This window comes from Branchiostoma lanceolatum, chromosome 2 (genome assembly GCF_035083965.1).
Source record: "Branchiostoma lanceolatum isolate klBraLanc5 chromosome 2, klBraLanc5.hap2, whole genome shotgun sequence".
Taxonomy (NCBI): Eukaryota; Metazoa; Chordata; class Leptocardii; order Amphioxiformes; family Branchiostomatidae; genus Branchiostoma; species Branchiostoma lanceolatum.
In genome coordinates, this window is record NC_089723.1 from 11,493,066 (window position 1) to 11,512,584 (window position 19,519).

General features: G+C 41.8%; 1 protein-coding gene across 4 annotated transcripts in view; it reads left to right on the forward strand.

The window, feature by feature from the left end:
* The window catches only part of LOC136427449 (uncharacterized), a 70,466-nt gene that overhangs the window by 15,971 nt on the left and 34,976 nt on the right, over window positions 1-19,519 (forward strand). For all 4 annotated transcript variants that reach the window (XM_066416302.1, XM_066416301.1, XM_066416303.1 and 1 more), the window contains exon 2: window positions 919-1,256. In XM_066416302.1, the coding sequence (XP_066272399.1) occupies window positions 1,017-1,256 (240 nt within the window). In that variant the 5' untranslated portion in view covers window positions 919-1,016. The remainder of the gene's footprint in view (window positions 1-918; window positions 1,257-19,519) is intronic.

Here is a 19,519-nt window from a genome sequence, read left to right on the forward strand (position 1 = left end):
ATGTACCACGTTTCCACCGCGTTTTCACCGAGAATCCACCGCGTTTCCACCGAGAATCCACCGCGTTTCCACCGAGAATCCACCGCGTTTCCACCGAGAATCCACCGTGTTTCCACCGTGTCTAGATGGGAAGTTAAACGAGATCTGTGCTGTATATAAGTATATACCATACACTGGGTGCAGTTTGGATACATTCCACTAGAGGGCGCAGTTGCATACATGTCTGAAAATTTGTGGGGGTATGAATGGGGGGGTCTGAGTAGCCTGACGTGGTAGACAGGCCAGGTAGACAGGCCAGCTAGCCAGGCCAGGTAGACAGCCCAGCCTTTTCTGCAAACCCACGGCGTACCAGGTCTCTTGCCATAAGATCAGGGCAACTTAGATCTATGTGGCAACCAACCGTCGTCTTCAGAGTTATCTCATGTTCTAAATCTGCTGAATTTACCGATAAGCATTGTCGGCTGACCTGAATTTACCGTTAAGCGTTGCAAGGACCCCCCATGCAGACCAGCTCCTAGTGAAACAAATCAAAGGAGCGAGTAGAAACAAGTGATCCCAACCGAGATTCGAACCCACGCCTTAACCAGCAGCCCAGATCACAGGCACGCACGCCTTAACCACTAGGCGATTATATAAAAAGGTCGCGACCAGTTAGACTGGTCAGTTGGAGGCGCTTGAACCCCCACTGTTATACTAGTTTTCAATGTTATTTCATAATCATGTAAACAATGTGTTTTGTAAAGTCAAGACAAGTCAAAGTTGCCTTGTCAGTAGTTATAACAACCCATTTATAATTTTGAGGTTAAGAATTCCATGAACCAGTACATTGACTTCTTTTTGCCATCTCAAGAATTACAATAGCCAACCCTGTAATTGAATAGGGTCACCCTTACTGTGCCTTCCCTTAAATCAATCCAGCCTGAGCTACGCCATCAGTGGAGAGAGAGGGAGTCAGCCAGCTGCACTATGCACAAACCTGCCCTAGTCTACCAGCCCCGGCACACCTCACAACCACAATGTCCTCGCTGTCTGACCAGATACGCCCACAGGGTAACTCTGAACCAGACGTCAGGATGCTGAATGGGCCGCTCGCCGTTATTCCCAAGTCACACAGCGCTTCCAAGCTTCGAAAAGATAGAGACTTTTGGGCTAAACTTGAGGAGAAGGAGAAGGCAAGAGAGATTCAAGCTGCCAGACAGAGACTACAGAAGGATCTCCAGCAGAACAGAGACATTTACAACCATGGATACTTCAAGGTAAGTGACGACATGTTAGTATACACACTTTAGTGACTTTACCCTGTTAGTTAGAGAGGTGATGTGGCCGGAGGGATCTGGCCAGCTGCAGGATAATCTGAGACCCCCCCAGGGCATTTCTTTGAAAGAAAATATTCTACCTAATGGACAACATAAGGAAGGTATCAAAAGTCTTTAATCTATAGTATGGCTTAACATTAGTTACAAATCAGTTTTCAGCCTTCGTAACCCCTGCTTCTCCTAATGGCTCAGTGAAGTCAATACTTGTCTCGAGCATTGATATTTCTGACCTAGGGTGAAGAAATGCTGCTACAGTAACAATTGAGCCGCCTTTCTTCGTAAATCGATGGCAACATCAGGCTCTTTAGAATTGATTTAAAAAAAAAAATTGATTCAAAATCTTTTCCTGCTCTTTGAGTCTGGAACTTGGAAAGCTTTGCCTCAAGTACATATAATAATTTGTAAGATACATGTATGTCACATTATGAACTTCCAAGAGTGACTTGTGACTTAAAGAACTCCTGGAATGTGGCCATATGTCAGTGGAGTACTAGTGCAGTCTAGTCCAAGGTCTTCAGGTTAACAATAACAGTATTTACTGATTTCCTGTGATGTGATAAATTTTTTCGTGGACATTATCTTCATGTATGCAATGTGTAAAAATTTGACCAGCTGGCTTTGCCTTTCTCATTATGCGGCTGGAGCTAATTCTTTCTTGGGCTCGTTGTTTACTGTCATTTGATTTTAGAGCATGATGAATAAATCATGAATGCATCAAAGTTTGTGTATAACTGCATATTGACAGGTCAAAATGACAGTGTTTTCATTCATGATTTATCAATAGATTATAAGGTCAAGTCTCATAGGTGCAGAGACATGACTCATTCAAGTCAACTTTATTAGGAGCACAACAGTAAGAAATTGGACTACACGTATTCTTTACTAGTAGGAATCTTAATGCAGTCAGTCTAAAGTGATGACCTGGGCACGTTACCCGTGTATATCTTGTCTCCTCCTTCCAAAAAACGAACACCTATATACTGCAGCTACAAGTTATAGTGATAGCAGTTTTTTTTTTACTGTAGTGTTAGCTTGGCAAGTAGACATGTGTACATCTGTATGACTTTTGTTTTACATTACAGACCCATGGCCAATTGGTCTATATGCTGTCATGCCTATAAGCAATTGAATAATATAGAGTCACTTTGCAGTATCCTATTGATAGGCAAGTAGACATGGATTCCTGTATACAAATGTAGACATCCATTTATCATGAGTATAATAATTATGTAGAATAAAACAATTTCTCCAAAGGTACGTAATTCTTGTATTCAAGGGAGAAGAGAGACATGATACTAGTACATGGTTTGGGGAAGAGAACTATACTAGTAAGCTATTTCACCAATATTGGAAAAAAGTTCCAAGTATACAATAAGATGTACTACAAACATTTAAGTAACTAAATTGAAGTGGAAGGTTAACGTTGGGTAACATAAATTCGCCATTTTTCCGATAATGGTTGACTGAAATCAATCTAGCAGAACAATAAACCATCCTTTTTTTCTATTATTCTGTCAGTATCATGTACTATCTTTGCACTAATCATATATATGGTAGATTTTGTCTCTAGTCGTGCTGACACCATAATATTTCAACTTGAAACTACCGTCCGCCGCACGCAGAATGACGGTGTTGTCGGACAGGTGCGAACATTATTTCGGGAGAGAAGATTCGTCTTGACTATCTTACCGGTACCGCTAATTACATTTTATACAGCAGCTATTAGTTCCATCCTTGGCTTGAGGAGAGTGCTATGGATATAGACATGTCCAAGTAAAAAACAAACAAAAAAACGGCCGTACCTCACACATCAGGGCATGATCAGGCCTTCGGTAACATCCTGTTTGTTGAGTCGGTAGAACGTCACTCAAAGTCGATCCCCACCGTCATGGCAACGTGTACATTATTCATGGGAAGTTAGCTGGATGCCGTAGCAATGGTTATACTACTATGTTGTGTTAGGAGCAAACTTTGAGGAAAATATAGTTCAGTCCACTATCACACGCAACATTTAGACAAAAAAGTGTTCCTCACAAACCTTTGTCGTCTGCTGAATAACAGGATTCTGGGTAAATATATGGCGGTGGGAAAATACATGTGCCGTAGGTTGTAGCAACAAAGAGGAGTTTTGATGATTGATCACACTTAGAATCCAGTTGCAGGTTAGCAAAAGAGATTGTAATAAGTTGTCTGGTAAATAATTGTGTTTAGCAGACAGGAGATGTGACATTTGTCTTATAAACCAGCGAACAACCGTGCAGTGTGATTCTCCCACGAAGCCCCCAGACTCTGTCAATAAGGGACGGAGAGTTTTTGACGTCGCCAACTTCTAATGCATGGTTATCGAAGCTTTTCAGCCAGTATTCTGAATACGTTAGTCTATCCGTTTTGCATTGCTGGCGTTATAACTGATTTTGCATCTAGCACATATCCCTAAAATACACCGTTTCAAAAAATCGTGAATTTAAGTACCCCGCGAATTTATGTTACCCAACGTTACAAAGAAAACTGGAAAGATGAGCCAGACAATGATAGGACCTTTCTTTGTCACAGAATTGCAGCTGAACAGCTAAATTCATAACAGATGTCTGACACTCCTGGGGGTTCCTGTTACAGTAGTGAAGGGTAAGGGGAAAAACCGGTACCCGTACCCGTATAGTAACCGTGCGTTCTATGTGCGTTTTGCATGGTTTCGCGTCATCGGGGATTGCGGAAAACGTGTCCTCAGAATTTTTTCATTTTTCTTCATTACACACAGAGATTGATGACCTTTATTGCCATATCAGTCATGATCCTAGGAAAACTCTTATTTTCCTTCCAGCGGCCTTGGAAGAATGCCCCAAAAATAGCAGTTTTGGGGGGTGAAAATTGCTTTAAATGATGGTTTCCACCAAAAATGATGTTTCCACAGGAAATATCAAAATTAATGCATTTGTCGGTCAGTGGCAAGGCACCCCTATCCATCGAGAACAAAAGATTGCCCGGAGAACGATGTTTAGAGAAGCGCTATATACAGCCTTTCTGGGAACGAGTCAGGCCAGCCCCGAATCGTAAAAAAACTCTACCCTACGATGGACATGGTGAGCCGACTCCTTTAGGAAAGGTAAATACACCTGAATGTGCATTATGGTAATGAGGACCTCATTTGTCCAATTGAATAAGTCTAATCTCCTTTTAAGAATGCAAGACAACAAGACATTTCAGTCATGATAAATATTATTAAACTCTGAGTACTTCTTAGCATTAATCCCATCCAACTGACCAAGGCAACCAATTACTTTCATTAAGGTCTCAGACTGGAGTTTTTTTTACGATTTCGTATGTAGGCCGACACCCTCAGCCCGAGAGGCTACAATTCTGCCAAGAAAAGTAGGATAGAAAATGTAATTATATCGGCAAAATGTATTTTCTTGCTGCTTCCCGATGTACATATGTTGTATTTATCCGTATTGTTAGTCTCTGTTGTCCCTTTATTTGGGGTAGAAAGCGTAGTAAAATGTAAATTTGGACCAAAATTTTTTTGATCGAACCTGCTTTAAAAAAAAAGGTTTCCTGGGGTCACGGCATATATGCTGAGGAAGCTTAGGTACGCTTTAGACCTACAATGTTATAGAGTCGTGCGATCATCGTCGTGGGCGACGGTTTTCTTTAGACACACGGTCAGGAAATATCACTGGACCCCCACGGCGCAGAATTCCATTGATGTGCGCGTGTGACCCAAAGTGACCTCTTGCGCTCAGATTCAAAATGGCGGGGGAACCGCTTGTTTTTGTCACGCAAAAGAAAAAGCTTTTACTAACTTTGCAACAACTGTTGCCCTGTAGATGAGACGTTGAGAACGGTGCTCAACAAAGAAAGAGATTGAGGCTGGTACAGAGACAGACGGGATTTAACCTGAGTTTGTGACCGCCGCCGGGGATGTCCCGGGGATCGAGGAATAGCAGCATACTAGAGAAGTAGCCACTGGTCACAGGGCGTCGTGCCGGAATAACCGGTTACGGATGAGAAAAATATGTTTCCATTGCTGACTGCATGCATATTTACAAAGAAAACGATAGAAACTTTCCTTCCCGGACAGGAAACAGCACGCTGTAGGCTTATTAGCATATCACCCACTTCCGTCGCTGGCGACGATTCTTCTTTAGACGAGAAAAAAACAGCCACAGGCCCCCCTGCTGAACGTCGTGCGACTGGGTCCGAGGTGGTCGCATGACAATTCGAGGATTCCCCGTTTATTGCCGTCGCACGATTGTTTTGATCGTCTTTAGACGGCCAAAAAATACCGTAGCCGGCGACGTCGCCCACGACGATGATCGCATGACTGTAAAATGTCGTAGGTCTAAAGAGGCCCTAAGTAAATGGTGTCCCTAAAAAAAAAAAGAAGACTAAGTCATGTAATAACTTTGAATTTTGCAATCTCCTATGACGCAAATTTGGTGAAAATGTATTAAAAAGGCTGCTCTTTGGAAATGGGTCATCAGATAAAAAACGGCATTCACTGTTGCCGCAGACTAATACAAAAAAGGCTTCGATGGCGAACCAACTTCACCACGCTCAAAAATACTACAACTCACTGGCTTTTCAGGAGATACAAAAACCTATGCACAGCTAAAACGATCACCAAGAAATCTGGGACAGAAATCAGGGTGACGACCACGCACTTCCGGCAGATTACCGCGTCATGACCCTAACCCTGGTCAGATTTGAACTCCGACCAGGAACCTTCATCAGTCACCACAGTCACGCCCCCTAATCACTCTTTTTCCAAATGCACTCCGGCCAGCTTTTTTGAAAAGCTTTCTTGTTTAATTTAATTGTCTGCAAAATATGTAAAATAGTAAGTGGTATCGCCAATTGTTTAGAACCACGAGAAGCGAGAGATCGCAACGTGACACCCGTCCCACACTCTGACCAATCACTAGTACTGAAGAGAGTGGACAGATATCTACCAATCAGACGTCCTGACGGTCCTCGATGAATGAGCTTCAGTGAAGCGGGTCTCCCTCCATGTCTTCCTCGCTGTACGCTGTGCTGCGGTTTGTTTAGATAGTTAGCTCACCTTTTATACGCTACTCTACGCTAATCGTTGAATGAATGAGGGACATAAATACAAGTCATGTTTGTGCGATTCTTTATTCATAATGTGCGAGCGTCTGTACTCAAAGCATATTGAGGCACGACTTCCCAGAGTATTACGCTAGGAGGAACGACTTCCCAGTGCATGTTGGCTTGTTGGGGCCCCAAAAGGGGTATACCGGGTGACCTATACGGGTACGGGTAGCAGTTTTTCCCCTAACCCAGTAGTGGATACTACTAGCAAAGGATGATAAAAGAAGTTTCCATATTTCCAAGTAGATATATATGGAGCTGGCTTGTTTAAATTCAATGCTTACTTTTACAACATTGTATATACCTTTTGGGGCTGCTGATATGGCAAACAAAGGTCCTATCATTGCCTGGCCCATCCTATCAGTTTTCTATGTTTACCCTATTGTACCCCACCCCCACCGACCCCACTGATTTTCTTCCAGCGTTGGTGGAGTTGCTCATTTAATGTAGCTACCCCTATTCCCCAACAGTATGATCCAGCCCACCCACAGCACGGGCAATAAGCTACGGTATTTATGTTGGGTAACCGCCGCGGTACATGTTCTCGCTCAAATGTTCCCGACGACGATCTCTCCTGTCGCTCACTCCGGAAACGCCCCCACCCCTCATTAGCGGGCACGGTTTCTCCCGTCGTCCTTTGCGCTAATTACCTCTTACTTTCAAAGAAACACTGGGTAGGAAATCGGCGTTCCCAATAAGCGTTACCACTTGAGGTGATTTCACTGGACGTCGTGTTGTAGCGGACCTTTTGGGTGCATTGTCGGGTATTTTAGGACTCAAGTGACAACTTGAAGAGTGACAACATTTTAACAAAAGTTAGACTACACAGCAGTACGTTATAATGTGAATAGCAGTAGGTTTTTCGCTGTTTTTGCCTGATAATTTTTCGTAGACGGAAATGTAGATAACACGATAGTTCTCGATAGTGAAACCAAGGAGGGCAAAGTCTTGTGTTGGAAATACAGTCAAACCTGTCTATAGCGGTCACTCAAGGGACTGGCCAAAACTGGCCGCTTTGAAGAACAGGTGGCCGCTATGGAGAAAATGTCCATTAATTGACCACGAGTGACACATATTTTCAGTACCCACTTTATTCACCGTACAGTACACATGTAAACAGGTAAGGCACATTTTAGAAGTTCGATTGTTGTTCTTTTACTCCTAGTCAGTTAAGAACAAAATACATGTTGCTCAGTTGTCACTTACTGTTCGTTTTCGACCGTTTTCAAACATGAAATCGTGGCAACAATTTTCCTCAGTCTCTTGTTGTGGCTTGTGTTGATCAGCATCTAACATCATGCTAATAGGGTACTCAGAAGAAGGTCGCTCTTTGGAGGGCTTTTTGTCTTTTCAGAAAATTGCAACAGCCCAAATTTTACATCATAGTAGTATTATCCACATTCATTTTGAAGCTTTTGGTTTAGTAATTATCCTCAGTGATACTTTGCAGCAAAATATATATATTATACCTCCGTAACAGTGGTGTCTTCCGTTGACCTTTATGCTGCTACCTATCCAGTTTGTATCAGCGCCATTTTGAAAATTGCGCGCCTTTGAAACACGTTTTGAGCACAATTTGAATGAATTCCCGGTGAAAATGGAAATTGGGCCGGCATTCAAACATTTCACGAACTTACCGCATCAGGTACATGTGTGGGTTGTATTTTCCAAAAGGCTGCCGTAATATTTGTCCAGTCGAAATGCACAGAAATTGTCAATTTTACCACGATGTACAAACGCAAGCCATGTGAAGAAAACTATACTTGACTTCGCGTCAAACCATGGATTTTCTAACAAAGATAAAACATTCTCACTGGTTTTCTTTATTATGATCCTATCCAGTTGAGGCCACATAAATTTGATAACTGCGTGAAAAAATGAAGATTTTGAACCCGGCGTGCGGTGGCGATGCGGCTTCTACCGGCGCGCCGTGACTGTTATCGGCAGTGTTACTGTACTCGCGGGACCGAAAATCGTCTGGCCGCGACCGCGTTGGACAGGTGGCCGCTATAGCCTAATTCTTAATGCTTATGTCAATGGGAAAAATCCAAGGGACCGACAAAAAGTGACCACTATGGGCAGGTGGCCGCTATGCAAAGGTGACCGCTAGTACAGGTTTGACTGTATGTACCGCGGCTGCCGGCTGCAGCATTGGTTGCCGCAGTGCTTTAGGTTCTCGCCGTTAGAGAGATCATCTTCCACGTTGTATTCTTGTTACTCTAATGTGACAAAGTCCTCCTCAAAGTCACTGAAATCGAAGTCGCCCCACACGAAGTCATTATCGCCGGGTCACACCCGTGAAAACAAAGCAACTTTGCCAAGTGCTCGTCGTGGGATGGCTGCATGCATATCAGAGTAATTTTAATTACTCTGATATGCATGTTAAAACACCTTGACCCGACTTTGAATCTCCACACCCGCTATAATCTTAAATACAATGGAGACTTGTCCTGTCGACTCTCCTTCTATATAAAACCTCCTTGGTGAAACAGATTCAAGTTTTTGTTCTGTTTTTGTTTGAACCTTTGTTTTCAAACAAACGTGTTGGTCGTTCTAAAAAAATGTGGCTATTGTTTATCCGACTGTTGCAGCATTTTGGTAAATGAACTGCCGATACGAGGCTTGGAATTTTTCGAATCGACGCATGATTGTGGGGAGGGTGGGGGACAAATATGCGACAACATGAGCTTCAGATGAGATCAATCTCCTTGATGAGATGAAACGTCACAGGAATAAAACTTTGTCGGGAACTGTGGGTCACATGTCAAATTTTCCTCCCTCTGATTGGCTAGCTGTTATGTCATCATGTTTGGCAGCAGCGGCGTGCTGTGGCAGGAGCAGTACTGCTGGTAACGCTGTTAGCCGGAAATCGACACTGCAAAATGCCGTATATTTTTGTTGTGAACAACTTTTAGGCCCGCAATCTACTCTAGATTGTTAGTAGATGTCTCGCCGATGATAAATTGTTGAATGTTGAGAGCTGGATTACGAAATTAAGCAGAAATTTGCGATGTTTGAAAGGTCGTTTCCTACCTATCTCGCCCCTACGGGGCTCGCTCAGACAGAGTTCGGCTCCGCCAAAACCTGTTCGGCCCCGCTTGGCATCACTTCGGGTTTCGCTCGGAAGCTTGGCACGGCTGATCCCTGCGCCGAGTACTTCGACACAATCGGAACTTCATCAGTTTTCAACGACAATACCTTTGCCTACCGCCTGTGCCCACACTGAATTGCCATTGACCCAGTTTTCCTCAAGAAAATTCCATTACAGTAGATTCCAAACCCCCATGCATGCCCTTGGGGCCCCAAAAGGTGGACAGCCCTGGATGGACAGGCCAGTTCATGCAGTTTTTTCCGCAAATATCTTTTCATGTCAAACTAGAGTTCCACGACCCCATAGCTTCGCCGACTGATCTTACTTTGGAGTGGCGTATTATAATTGTTTTCCATATATTATGCATATAAGGATCACATTTTTTTCTTATCTAATCATTTTGAGGTCTCAAGAAGACCTACCCACATACCAAGTATGAAGACAATCTATATGGGCATTCTCGAGTTATACTGTTTACAGACGGATACACATACACACACATGAACGCTGTGCAAAACACAACCATCTTGGCGAAGTTATAATAAAATCTTGAATAAAGAATAGCAAAAGAACAAAACACATTTTTTACTGTCATCCTTCATTCCTCTGTTGTGTATTGTATTGGACTTAATTGTGCAGTGTTCACCCACCTTCATTTATGCCCTTTCTTGCGCCTGATGATATCATGAGGATGGTAAAAAAAGCTGATATCTCTACAGTGGTGGACTGGGTCTGAGGCATGACTTTCTAGCTATAGGCCAAATCATTTGGGAAAGCTACAAGGTATGAGGTCATGGAACTTAAGTTATTAAATGCAATGCAAAATTTCTCTTTTTTTGTGCAGAATACATGTATCCATTTTGGGGGTTGACCCCATGAGTTAGTGTTGGAAGAAAGTTTAGCATTGTATTTTAAGTCTTGTACTTAGCTCTGTTGTTAGACCCAAGGCTATTTAGAAGCTATTTGGACCTACTGTATAATTATGTTTATCTTCGCAGAAGTAAACATATTGTTTTGGCTACGTTTCCTCTTCTTCTTCCTCTTCGTCTTCTCCGCACAAATAAAAAACATGAATATCTCCAAAATCTCCAAAATCCAGCAAGCTGGTAGGCCTGTACATAAGGCACTGCACCATGGTCGTTCTGTCCCATATAGATGCAAAAAAATGGTTCAATGCGGCAAAAACTGGTGAAAAAAATTACATCTTAAGCTCAAAATAGAACTTAAGAATCCCTTTAGAACCCGTTTGGAACTTTAGAATCCCTTTAGAACCCATTCGGAACGTTAGAATCACACATTCCACGGCCGCAGGTCAATGACTGTAGCAAACGGGCCGCTCAATGGACACCGAACACTGCGTTCGAAATGGGGTCATCGACCCCAGCTTTGGAACACGCGACCGGGCAGAATGAAACATGTGTTCAGGCTGCTTTGTGCTGGGATATACCAAGGAGGGTAAATTATGACGTTGCTACTTGGATGTTTTGTTGATTTTTATGTTTACCTTCACAGAAGTAAAGATATTCTTAAGTATCCCCATCGTCGGTATGAGTTACTTGAAATACCACCAACCCGGAGTCATTTTGACACATGGACACGCAGCCCTGGAACACCCAATTTGGGGTCATCCGCGGTCATAACTAGCGCCGTCATTTTTTTCTCTGGGTGCCATGTATGTAAGAAAAAAACCTACTTTTTCACAAACACAAAAACCATTTTACTACACAATAAATCTATGCTGACATTTTGCTGTGGACGGGTGAATATGTAGCAAATCTAGCTACCGGCGTCATTGTTGGTGATCTTGAATGTTGATACAGGCCGTTACATGTAACGTTATATGGTAACGTCTTCGGGTGCCATAATAAGTTGCACTTTGGTTGTCCCCTGACTATATTTAAACCTCCTTGTTTTCGTCCAGCGTGCTGAATAAAAAGTTTATGCATAGAGCGCTAGCTGTCGTCTGTATGAAACACGGATTGGTGTATAGTTAACCGATTTTTGCATTACCGTGAAAATTTGAGCATAAGCAACGGCTACGTTTGCTGCAAGGTCACAGATTAGTGGTGGCTATTACATAAAAACACATACAACAATCGTCATACAAAATTGATTTTTGCCCTGAGACATAAAGGTGAAATGCAAAATACATGTACACACACACACACACAAAACAGGGACTTGAGAACTTTATTTCGCGATTAAACTGACTGAACAAGCAAGATATACCGCAGCGTAGAACGCCCTCCCCCTTGTAACGTTACCTTATGTCATGGTCATTCCGTTCACCATGTGATACTACATGTACATGTACAGCGGTGGGCAACGTCAGTCCAGCTACACAGGTGGAGGTCAGACAACGCCGTCAGGGTAAATGTACACGCAAGGAGGTTCTCCGTATAACCTCCTTTATACAGGTCGGATAAGTGTTTGATAACGTTCGTGGTCGGCATGCACATGATAAGTCGGAGCGACATAAAATGTTGCAAAGTTATCCTTTGAAGTTCGCATGTTGATTATGACTGACCGTCGGCCCGCTTTTGATGTGCGTGGGGTGGGAATCATCGCAAAGCAACGTAAATGTTTTTTTTCATTGCTTGTTTTGTATAAAAAATCTTGGAAAAAAAATCATAATAAAAAGAGCACAATACAGGGATATGAAAAAATGATCGCGCGGTTCAAAACATGTCTAGATCTGTTTTTGCCTTGGATTGACTTGAATTACAGGAAATATTGTCTGCGTACTTTTAGGATTACATGTACATGCGGTACCGTGCAGAGTGCAGAGATCAGTATGATCAAGTGTGATGATCGGCAACTGCGAGACGTTTTCGATATAGATTTGTGTCAATCTTTACGATCATGATAACCAGCGATTTCCGTAAAACAAAGTCTTTGCCATCTTTGGTATACCAAGCAATCGGTCGTCAATGTCAACATGAATTGGATTGAAAAGCAACACGGCGTATTAAAACGGCCGCTAAGGTGCCGCGCGCCTACATCGGTAAAAACTTACGCAGGGCAAAAATGTCACCAGCAGAGTGGAATTGAAGTTATTTTCACGAAAGTCCTCCTTTTCTTTACCTAAAATCTTCTCAAGATTGCATTATATATGACTTAAAAAAATCCTTTACTTTTACATGAATTGCAGAATTGTCACAAAAATAGGAAATGTAACGTTACATACTTTTTCCTACTCTCGGTCTTTGAATTTACATGGGAAATGACAATGTACACACTCGTTTATCGGCAAGCACAATGTTAGCTCGCGATTTGTCGCTACGCCCCCCGTGTCTTCGACGAAAGTTACTGAAATTCACCTGTTTGTGTAACTACATGTATATGCCAGTCTTTAATTGGAAAGGGCACAGGAGAAGAAAACATGGTGTCCGAGTTGTGTTGCGTAAAGGAGATTTTTATGGATATGCCTATGCATACAATAGACCGATCCCAAAGCCATGCCCCCTGTTCTATTTCGAACACCTCCGTCAAAAACAGGGCTTGACGGACAAAAATGGCTGCCGCGGCCAGGTGGAAAATAATGTCGACTGACTTTCGTTAAGTTTTTGGAGTAGAGTTGTTTGAGGAGGGGGTGCACGTAATTGCAGCGAGAGCCTACTGTTTTCGGTCAATGCTGAAGCGGTAGGTGTCGCACATCATTACCTTGTTGGTGGGACTCTCCCGTTTTTTGACAAACAGCCGATGCACGTGTAAAACAGGGCACGTATATCTGAGACAGGGTTCCCACTGTTCTGACTGCATGCAAAAATGCTGCATGCTCTTCAGTAAATAAGAATTTAAATGCGTTTATTTTACTTTCCTGTTCACCGGTAAATTAATCACTATCACATACCAGTACGGAAGAGGCGAAACTATACGCTAGCGGGCGCTGTAATAGCTGCTAATGTGGTACAAGTTCCCTCCTATTGAGTGTCCGAGCAAGTGTCCTCTTCCATTCGTTTGTGTCCTGAGCATACATGCAACCATTACAGTGAAAAACCTGTCTCAGATATACGTAATCTACTTTATACGAGCCATGTCTGTCCTACTAGCGCTGTTTTTGATGGAGGTGTTCGAAATCGAACTGGGGGTTCTTAGGGGGTTCCATACGTTCGATCTGGTGTTCGACAGGATCGGTCTATTCAATGGACACTTGTGTCGTCGGTGGAACTTTCGATAACAACTTTGCATTGGAAGGCGTATTCGCCGTGCTATTGAATAAATCTCTCTTCCCCTTGAATTGCTTTACTTGGATTTCAACATGCGCTTGCGAGATGAATGAATGCAACTAAAGCTCGGATACTGTAGCCACCAACGATTTCATGTAGCCAAATTACGGATACGAGTGCTGATTAGATATGCAAAGAAGTTTCTAATTGAAATGATCCACATGAAGTTTTTATCTCCTATTTTTTAGATTACATATGTTGCAAATATCAAAGTTGTTGCAAAAATTCCTCATTAATTATCCAAATAGTGTTCAAAGTCACAAAATGTGTGTCTGATAATATTCACCTTTATCTTAACGTCACATGTGTCACTAGCTTAGATATTCTATCATTTGTCACCAATGTATTACAAATTCAAATTGTCATATTTTGCATCATCCATACATGTATCAATAAATGTTGCTCTTGAGCCTTGTTACCTTTCTCATGAGTATGCTATTCATATCATTTAGCACAATTGAAATATAAATCTTCATTATTGCTTGTACAAATAATGCATCCATTTCGTTAAGGTCACTTACAGGTCGAAAATTATGAGAATTCATATGTCTCTTCTTATGCTTATGCTGTGTCATGGACATGTGCCAATGCATCAACTAAATCAAGTCCTGGGCTAAATAAAACACTTTATCCTATAGCTACCTGGTAGAAACGTAAAGATAGACCATGTGAAGGTAAACATTCTGCATTTGCTCACAAATGTTGCCCCTCTAGTCTATATACCGTATTTTCTTGATTAAAGTACGCACTTTTGAAACTTTTCAAAATCCGAAAAGTGTCTCAGGATATCGCCAAAGCGGGGTGCATACTTTTTTTTGAGGTCACTGTTCGGACAAATTGGAACAGAACCTCAAACCAGCGGGAACAAGGACGAGGGGACCTTCGAATAGCACAGACTCGTCCATAAAACGTTTGGATAAGAATGTTGACGCGTGAAAATAAAGTTGAACTTCAATAAACGAATTTAGCAGCAGCCAATAAGAGATGCGTAACGCGATTACGTCACGCAATATTTGCATAGTATTACGCAATCAAAGCCTCGCGAGGCGTGTCGGGGCAGCAAAGGGCAAGGCGCGGCAGGAAAGCATATTTGCGGTTTTCCACTTTTCGGTTGGATGTAACGCCGAATTTAACGGGGAAATACCGGGTCTCGAACTTATATAATCATTTTTCGGTCTTACACGAAAATTATAAGAATTTAAAGTAGGCTGCCTAAATATATACTGTAATTCACTTTAAGTTCATGGTAGCAAAATTTCACGGTGTAAGAAAAATTGACATTTTCACTGAACTTTAACTTCACGGTGCCGGCAAGTGATTTACAGACGGGATGTGTGAAGGAATCATTAATAGGTTTTTTCACTGTGATGATAAGTTCACGGTACAGCGGTGACAGTGAAAACAGTGAACTTAAAGTTACAGTGAAAGTAACAATTACTACAGTAAGTAGGAGACTTACTTTTGCCATCAGCCCGTTTCTTTTGACGGTTGTCTGCCGGTATGGTATGCGTTACCGTGAAAACTATATTTTCAAGTTCGACGGTCACGTTTATATCAAGAAATAACTATATATCGGCAGTATCAGAAGAGTGTTTTTTGACCACATCATTCTCAATTTCTTACGCAGTGGTGTGAATATGATCACAATTTTCCTCCGATGATTTGCACATCTGTCTCACGGCCGGCGCCATTATATGAACCGAGCAGGGTAACCATGATGAAGTTCAATGTGTTTGTAAAGGATGAAACAGTACCCGCTAGAATACTGCAAGAAGTTACGACACAATCACTTTAATGGAGAAAATATGGTACTAGTAATGCCAGCAATTCAATATTTTATGACTCTTCAGATAGGCCCAGTGTTCTCGCCAGGCCTTTTCAGCATAGGGGCCCCCTATGCTGTGATTTGGACCCCCTATGCTGTAATCTGGACCCCTATGCTGTGTTTCAACCAGCATACACATGTAGGGGTGTCAGGAGCATAACTCAAGAAAGCTTCAATGAATCTTTTTGATTTTTGGTAAGTGTGTAGTGGTTGTGCAAAGGAAGGTCAAGTTCGAAAATGGTTCACCTTCCGTTTTTCAACAGTACTGCAGCCAAAAAAAAAGTGACTGGAACGTTGATGGATCTTCATGATTTTTTGCAGGTGTGTAGATGTTGTAGAAACGGAGGTCAAGTTCAAAAATGGTTCTCCTGGCATTTTCCGTCGGTACTGCAGCGGGCTTTGTGTGGATGTGTATTTGTATGTCGCCAGCATAACTTGAGAAGCTGTTGATGGATCTTTATGATATTTAGTGGATGGGTAGGGTTTCCAGAAAGGAAGGTCAAGTTCGATAATGGGCCTTCTAGCGGGTACCTAAGGCACTGCAGCGGAGCTTCAAAATTTAGGGGCATATTTTCTGAAAGTGCTATGGTCATGAATTTTGTGTGGCAGATAGTTCCTGCCACAGGAAGTAAATTCTTTAAATTTTGGCCCCCTAGCGGCTTGTTTAAAAATGCAGTGGGTGTTTTTGTTTTGACATTCGGACATGAATAACTTGAAAAGGGGTCGACAGATCGTTGTGATGTTTGGTATGTAGAGAGCTCAGATGGTGCTTAACATAATCAATGACTAATTATTCAAATCAGGAGCTAATTTGCATAATTAGTTAAGAAAGTTAGTTAACCCACTGCATCTCATAATGGGACATGTGACAGTGTTCCCGAAAACAGGTCAACAGAGGGCCTTGCCTAGAAGTTAAGTATAAACAAACAGACGGGTCAAATAGATATTAAACAGATGGGGCACCCAAGCAGAGGTGTGGGTCCAGCTGGTTTTTAACGTGTTCAGTTTAGGAATTTTTGTTCAACATACGGTTGGTGACATAGCTAAAAGGGGACAAAATAGAAAGCCTGACAAAAGCACCTAAAAACACGTCGAAAACCGAGCCAGACCCACTCCTCTTGGAGGGTACACTTCACCAAATCTGCACCACTGCTAGGTGCGGAAAAGTCACATGTACTATGATCTACTATGTCTTTCAAAATGTATATGATATGGAATAAAGATTTATTCTATTCATAAATATCGATTGTACCATTTCATCATCACTGTCAACTTACAACACAGTGACTGCAATATTGAACCTTTGTGGCCCATATGATATCAACATACTCATACTTTTTCATGACCAGTTATTACATATATCAGCACACTCTACACATTGACTAGTCCTGTACCACCAAATGATTTTTAACACTATCTAGACTGGACTCATTCTCCCTCCCCCATCATAACTTTCAAATAGTATGGTGCATGATCAAATTTGCAGCGGGTGATAAGCATGTAAATATTAATCACTATCCATAATAAGCCTTGATTATTTGGCGAAGACAAAGTGCTCGTGGAACTCTAGTTTTTCATGTGTATGATTTCTGCCAAACTTTATAGACATAAGGAAGTGAAAACAGATAATGGGTAGAAATTGATATCTTCATACACTGTGGCATATGTAGTATATACAGTCAAACCTGCCCAAGGCGACCACCCGGCGGACCAATCAAAAACGGTCGCGATGGACAGGTGGTCGCCATGAAGAGGATTCCACTCACATGTTTCCAGGTCGAGGTTTTCAATACAGTACGTAAATGGATGGAAAATTATGTGAATTTAGACAACATGACCCCCACCAGGTTCAATTCTCATTGACAGAAAGATCTTACAAAAATGACATTTTCCGTTATCGTCGTAATGATTGTATACCGCTACATCGTGTACAAATTTTTGTCATAATTTTGACTACAAAACAATGGTTGCCTCGATGATCGCAGCGCCCTCCCGCATTCACACGTTACATTAAATAGTGCACACTCACACACACGCACATCATCGAAGTTTTAAGGCCTAAGACAAATCCCTAGAAAACACCTGTTGACCCCAGCCTTTTTTGGGGCGCCGACCGCTGGATAAAAGGGGCAGAAAGTTTTCGATCTGACAACTAAAGATGAAAATGGAACTGTGTGATTTCGTCGCGCCGCGCCGCATCGAAAGGTAAGTCAGTGCAGCAGAACGCACACCGTCCAATAAAGGTTTGTGAGATTCATGGAAATAAAAACAAAATAAGAATATTAATTTTAATTAATCATATAATAACTAGAGCATTCGTAAATGTTCATACACAAAAGCAACATGTTTTAGAAAGGTCAGCGGTACGCCAAATCCGGTCCGCGCCAAATCCAAGATGTCTTCGGGACCAAGGAACAATATTTCTCGCCTGACGTTTTGCCCGCTGCGAAGTCATTTTTCTGCGGAATTTAGTAAGACACAGAAAAAATCAGTTAACCGGATTTTGGACCGATTAGAAAATTCACAGTACCAGACTACTAGTACTAGTAGGCGGTCACATACTGATGTTACAGGTCTTTGAAAATACAAAAAGGTGTTGAAGAGGTGGTCGCCTAGGCAGGTTTGACTATATAGAATACTGAGTGTTCTAATTAAACATAAGTGCAAGAATATCTTTTGTTGAGGTCCAGCTGTGATAAAGGATCTAGACTACTGTCTGACTCTTCCAGATGGTATACAGCTTGAATGATGGCTGGAAATGTTGGGTAAATAAGGTGGACTTGGCAGAGGAATGAGTTGGCCAGGAAAATGTTGCATCTGGTAAAGGCCATTGCAAACTTCGAAGGGGAGTTAAGTAAAGCTACAGTCGTGCACTAGTTAAGATATATAAAGTTGTGGATTGACCTTATTTGCATACTTGATAAAGAAATGCTGTATATAAGATATTTTGTTATCTCTTGTATTCAAAATTTTATTATAATAGGAATGCAATACTCATATTGTTGGTAGCAAATATATACTCAAGCATGAATATTATTGAGCTATCGATTACATGTATGTTGATTAGGTCCTATCCATAATAATACCGACAATGAATGAATGAATGAATGAATGAATGAATGAATGAATCTTTTATTTCCGTGTCCTGCGACTCAAAAAGTCGCCCAGCCCATACGGACTTGTAGGACACCAATTGAATACATAAACGTGACATGGGAGTATTGGTAGAGGTACAGTAGTAAATAATAACTAGAAAGGCAACATTTGCGGGAGCAAATGCAATATGTTTCGCCCATTTCCCTCCCCATGCAAAAAGCGACTGTGGCATAGAGGTTTAAACGTTTGTTGTATGTCTGCAATGTTGGTATTTGAATGAATAATTGAAATTCAATGTACTTGGTATTTATCCTAGTTGGTTTCATATTAAAAGAGTAAATTATGTTTACTTCAAGGAAATGTAGGACCGATAATGCAATATGGCGCTGGCATGACACTGTTAATATATGCAAAAAGGTGACCAACAAAACTTCGCCATCAAGCCGACTATCTGGTAACGTTACCACAAACAAAACAAGTTGCAGACGATTGTGTGCGGTGAAATCTTCAGCTTTTTTAAACAAGTGCAAGTGGTTGCGATGAAAATACTATTTTTTTTAGTACAGCGCTACGCCACACATTTTGTTTAATGCGCTATAGTTCAGCGCCCATATTCAAGACTTCCCCGCGGCCCGATAGTGTAGACATGTAACGGGTTTACGCAAGGAGGTTGAAAATTCTTAGGTTTATGTCATTTTTAGCCAAAAACTTTAAACAATTACTCGAAGCAAGAGTCTCCTTGCTCAAGGTAAATTTTCATGCACTTCACAACTCTCTATTGTTATTGTTAATGTTATTGTCAACGTCTCGACACGGGATGTTTCCTAAGGTGGGAAACTTTGGACACTTTGTG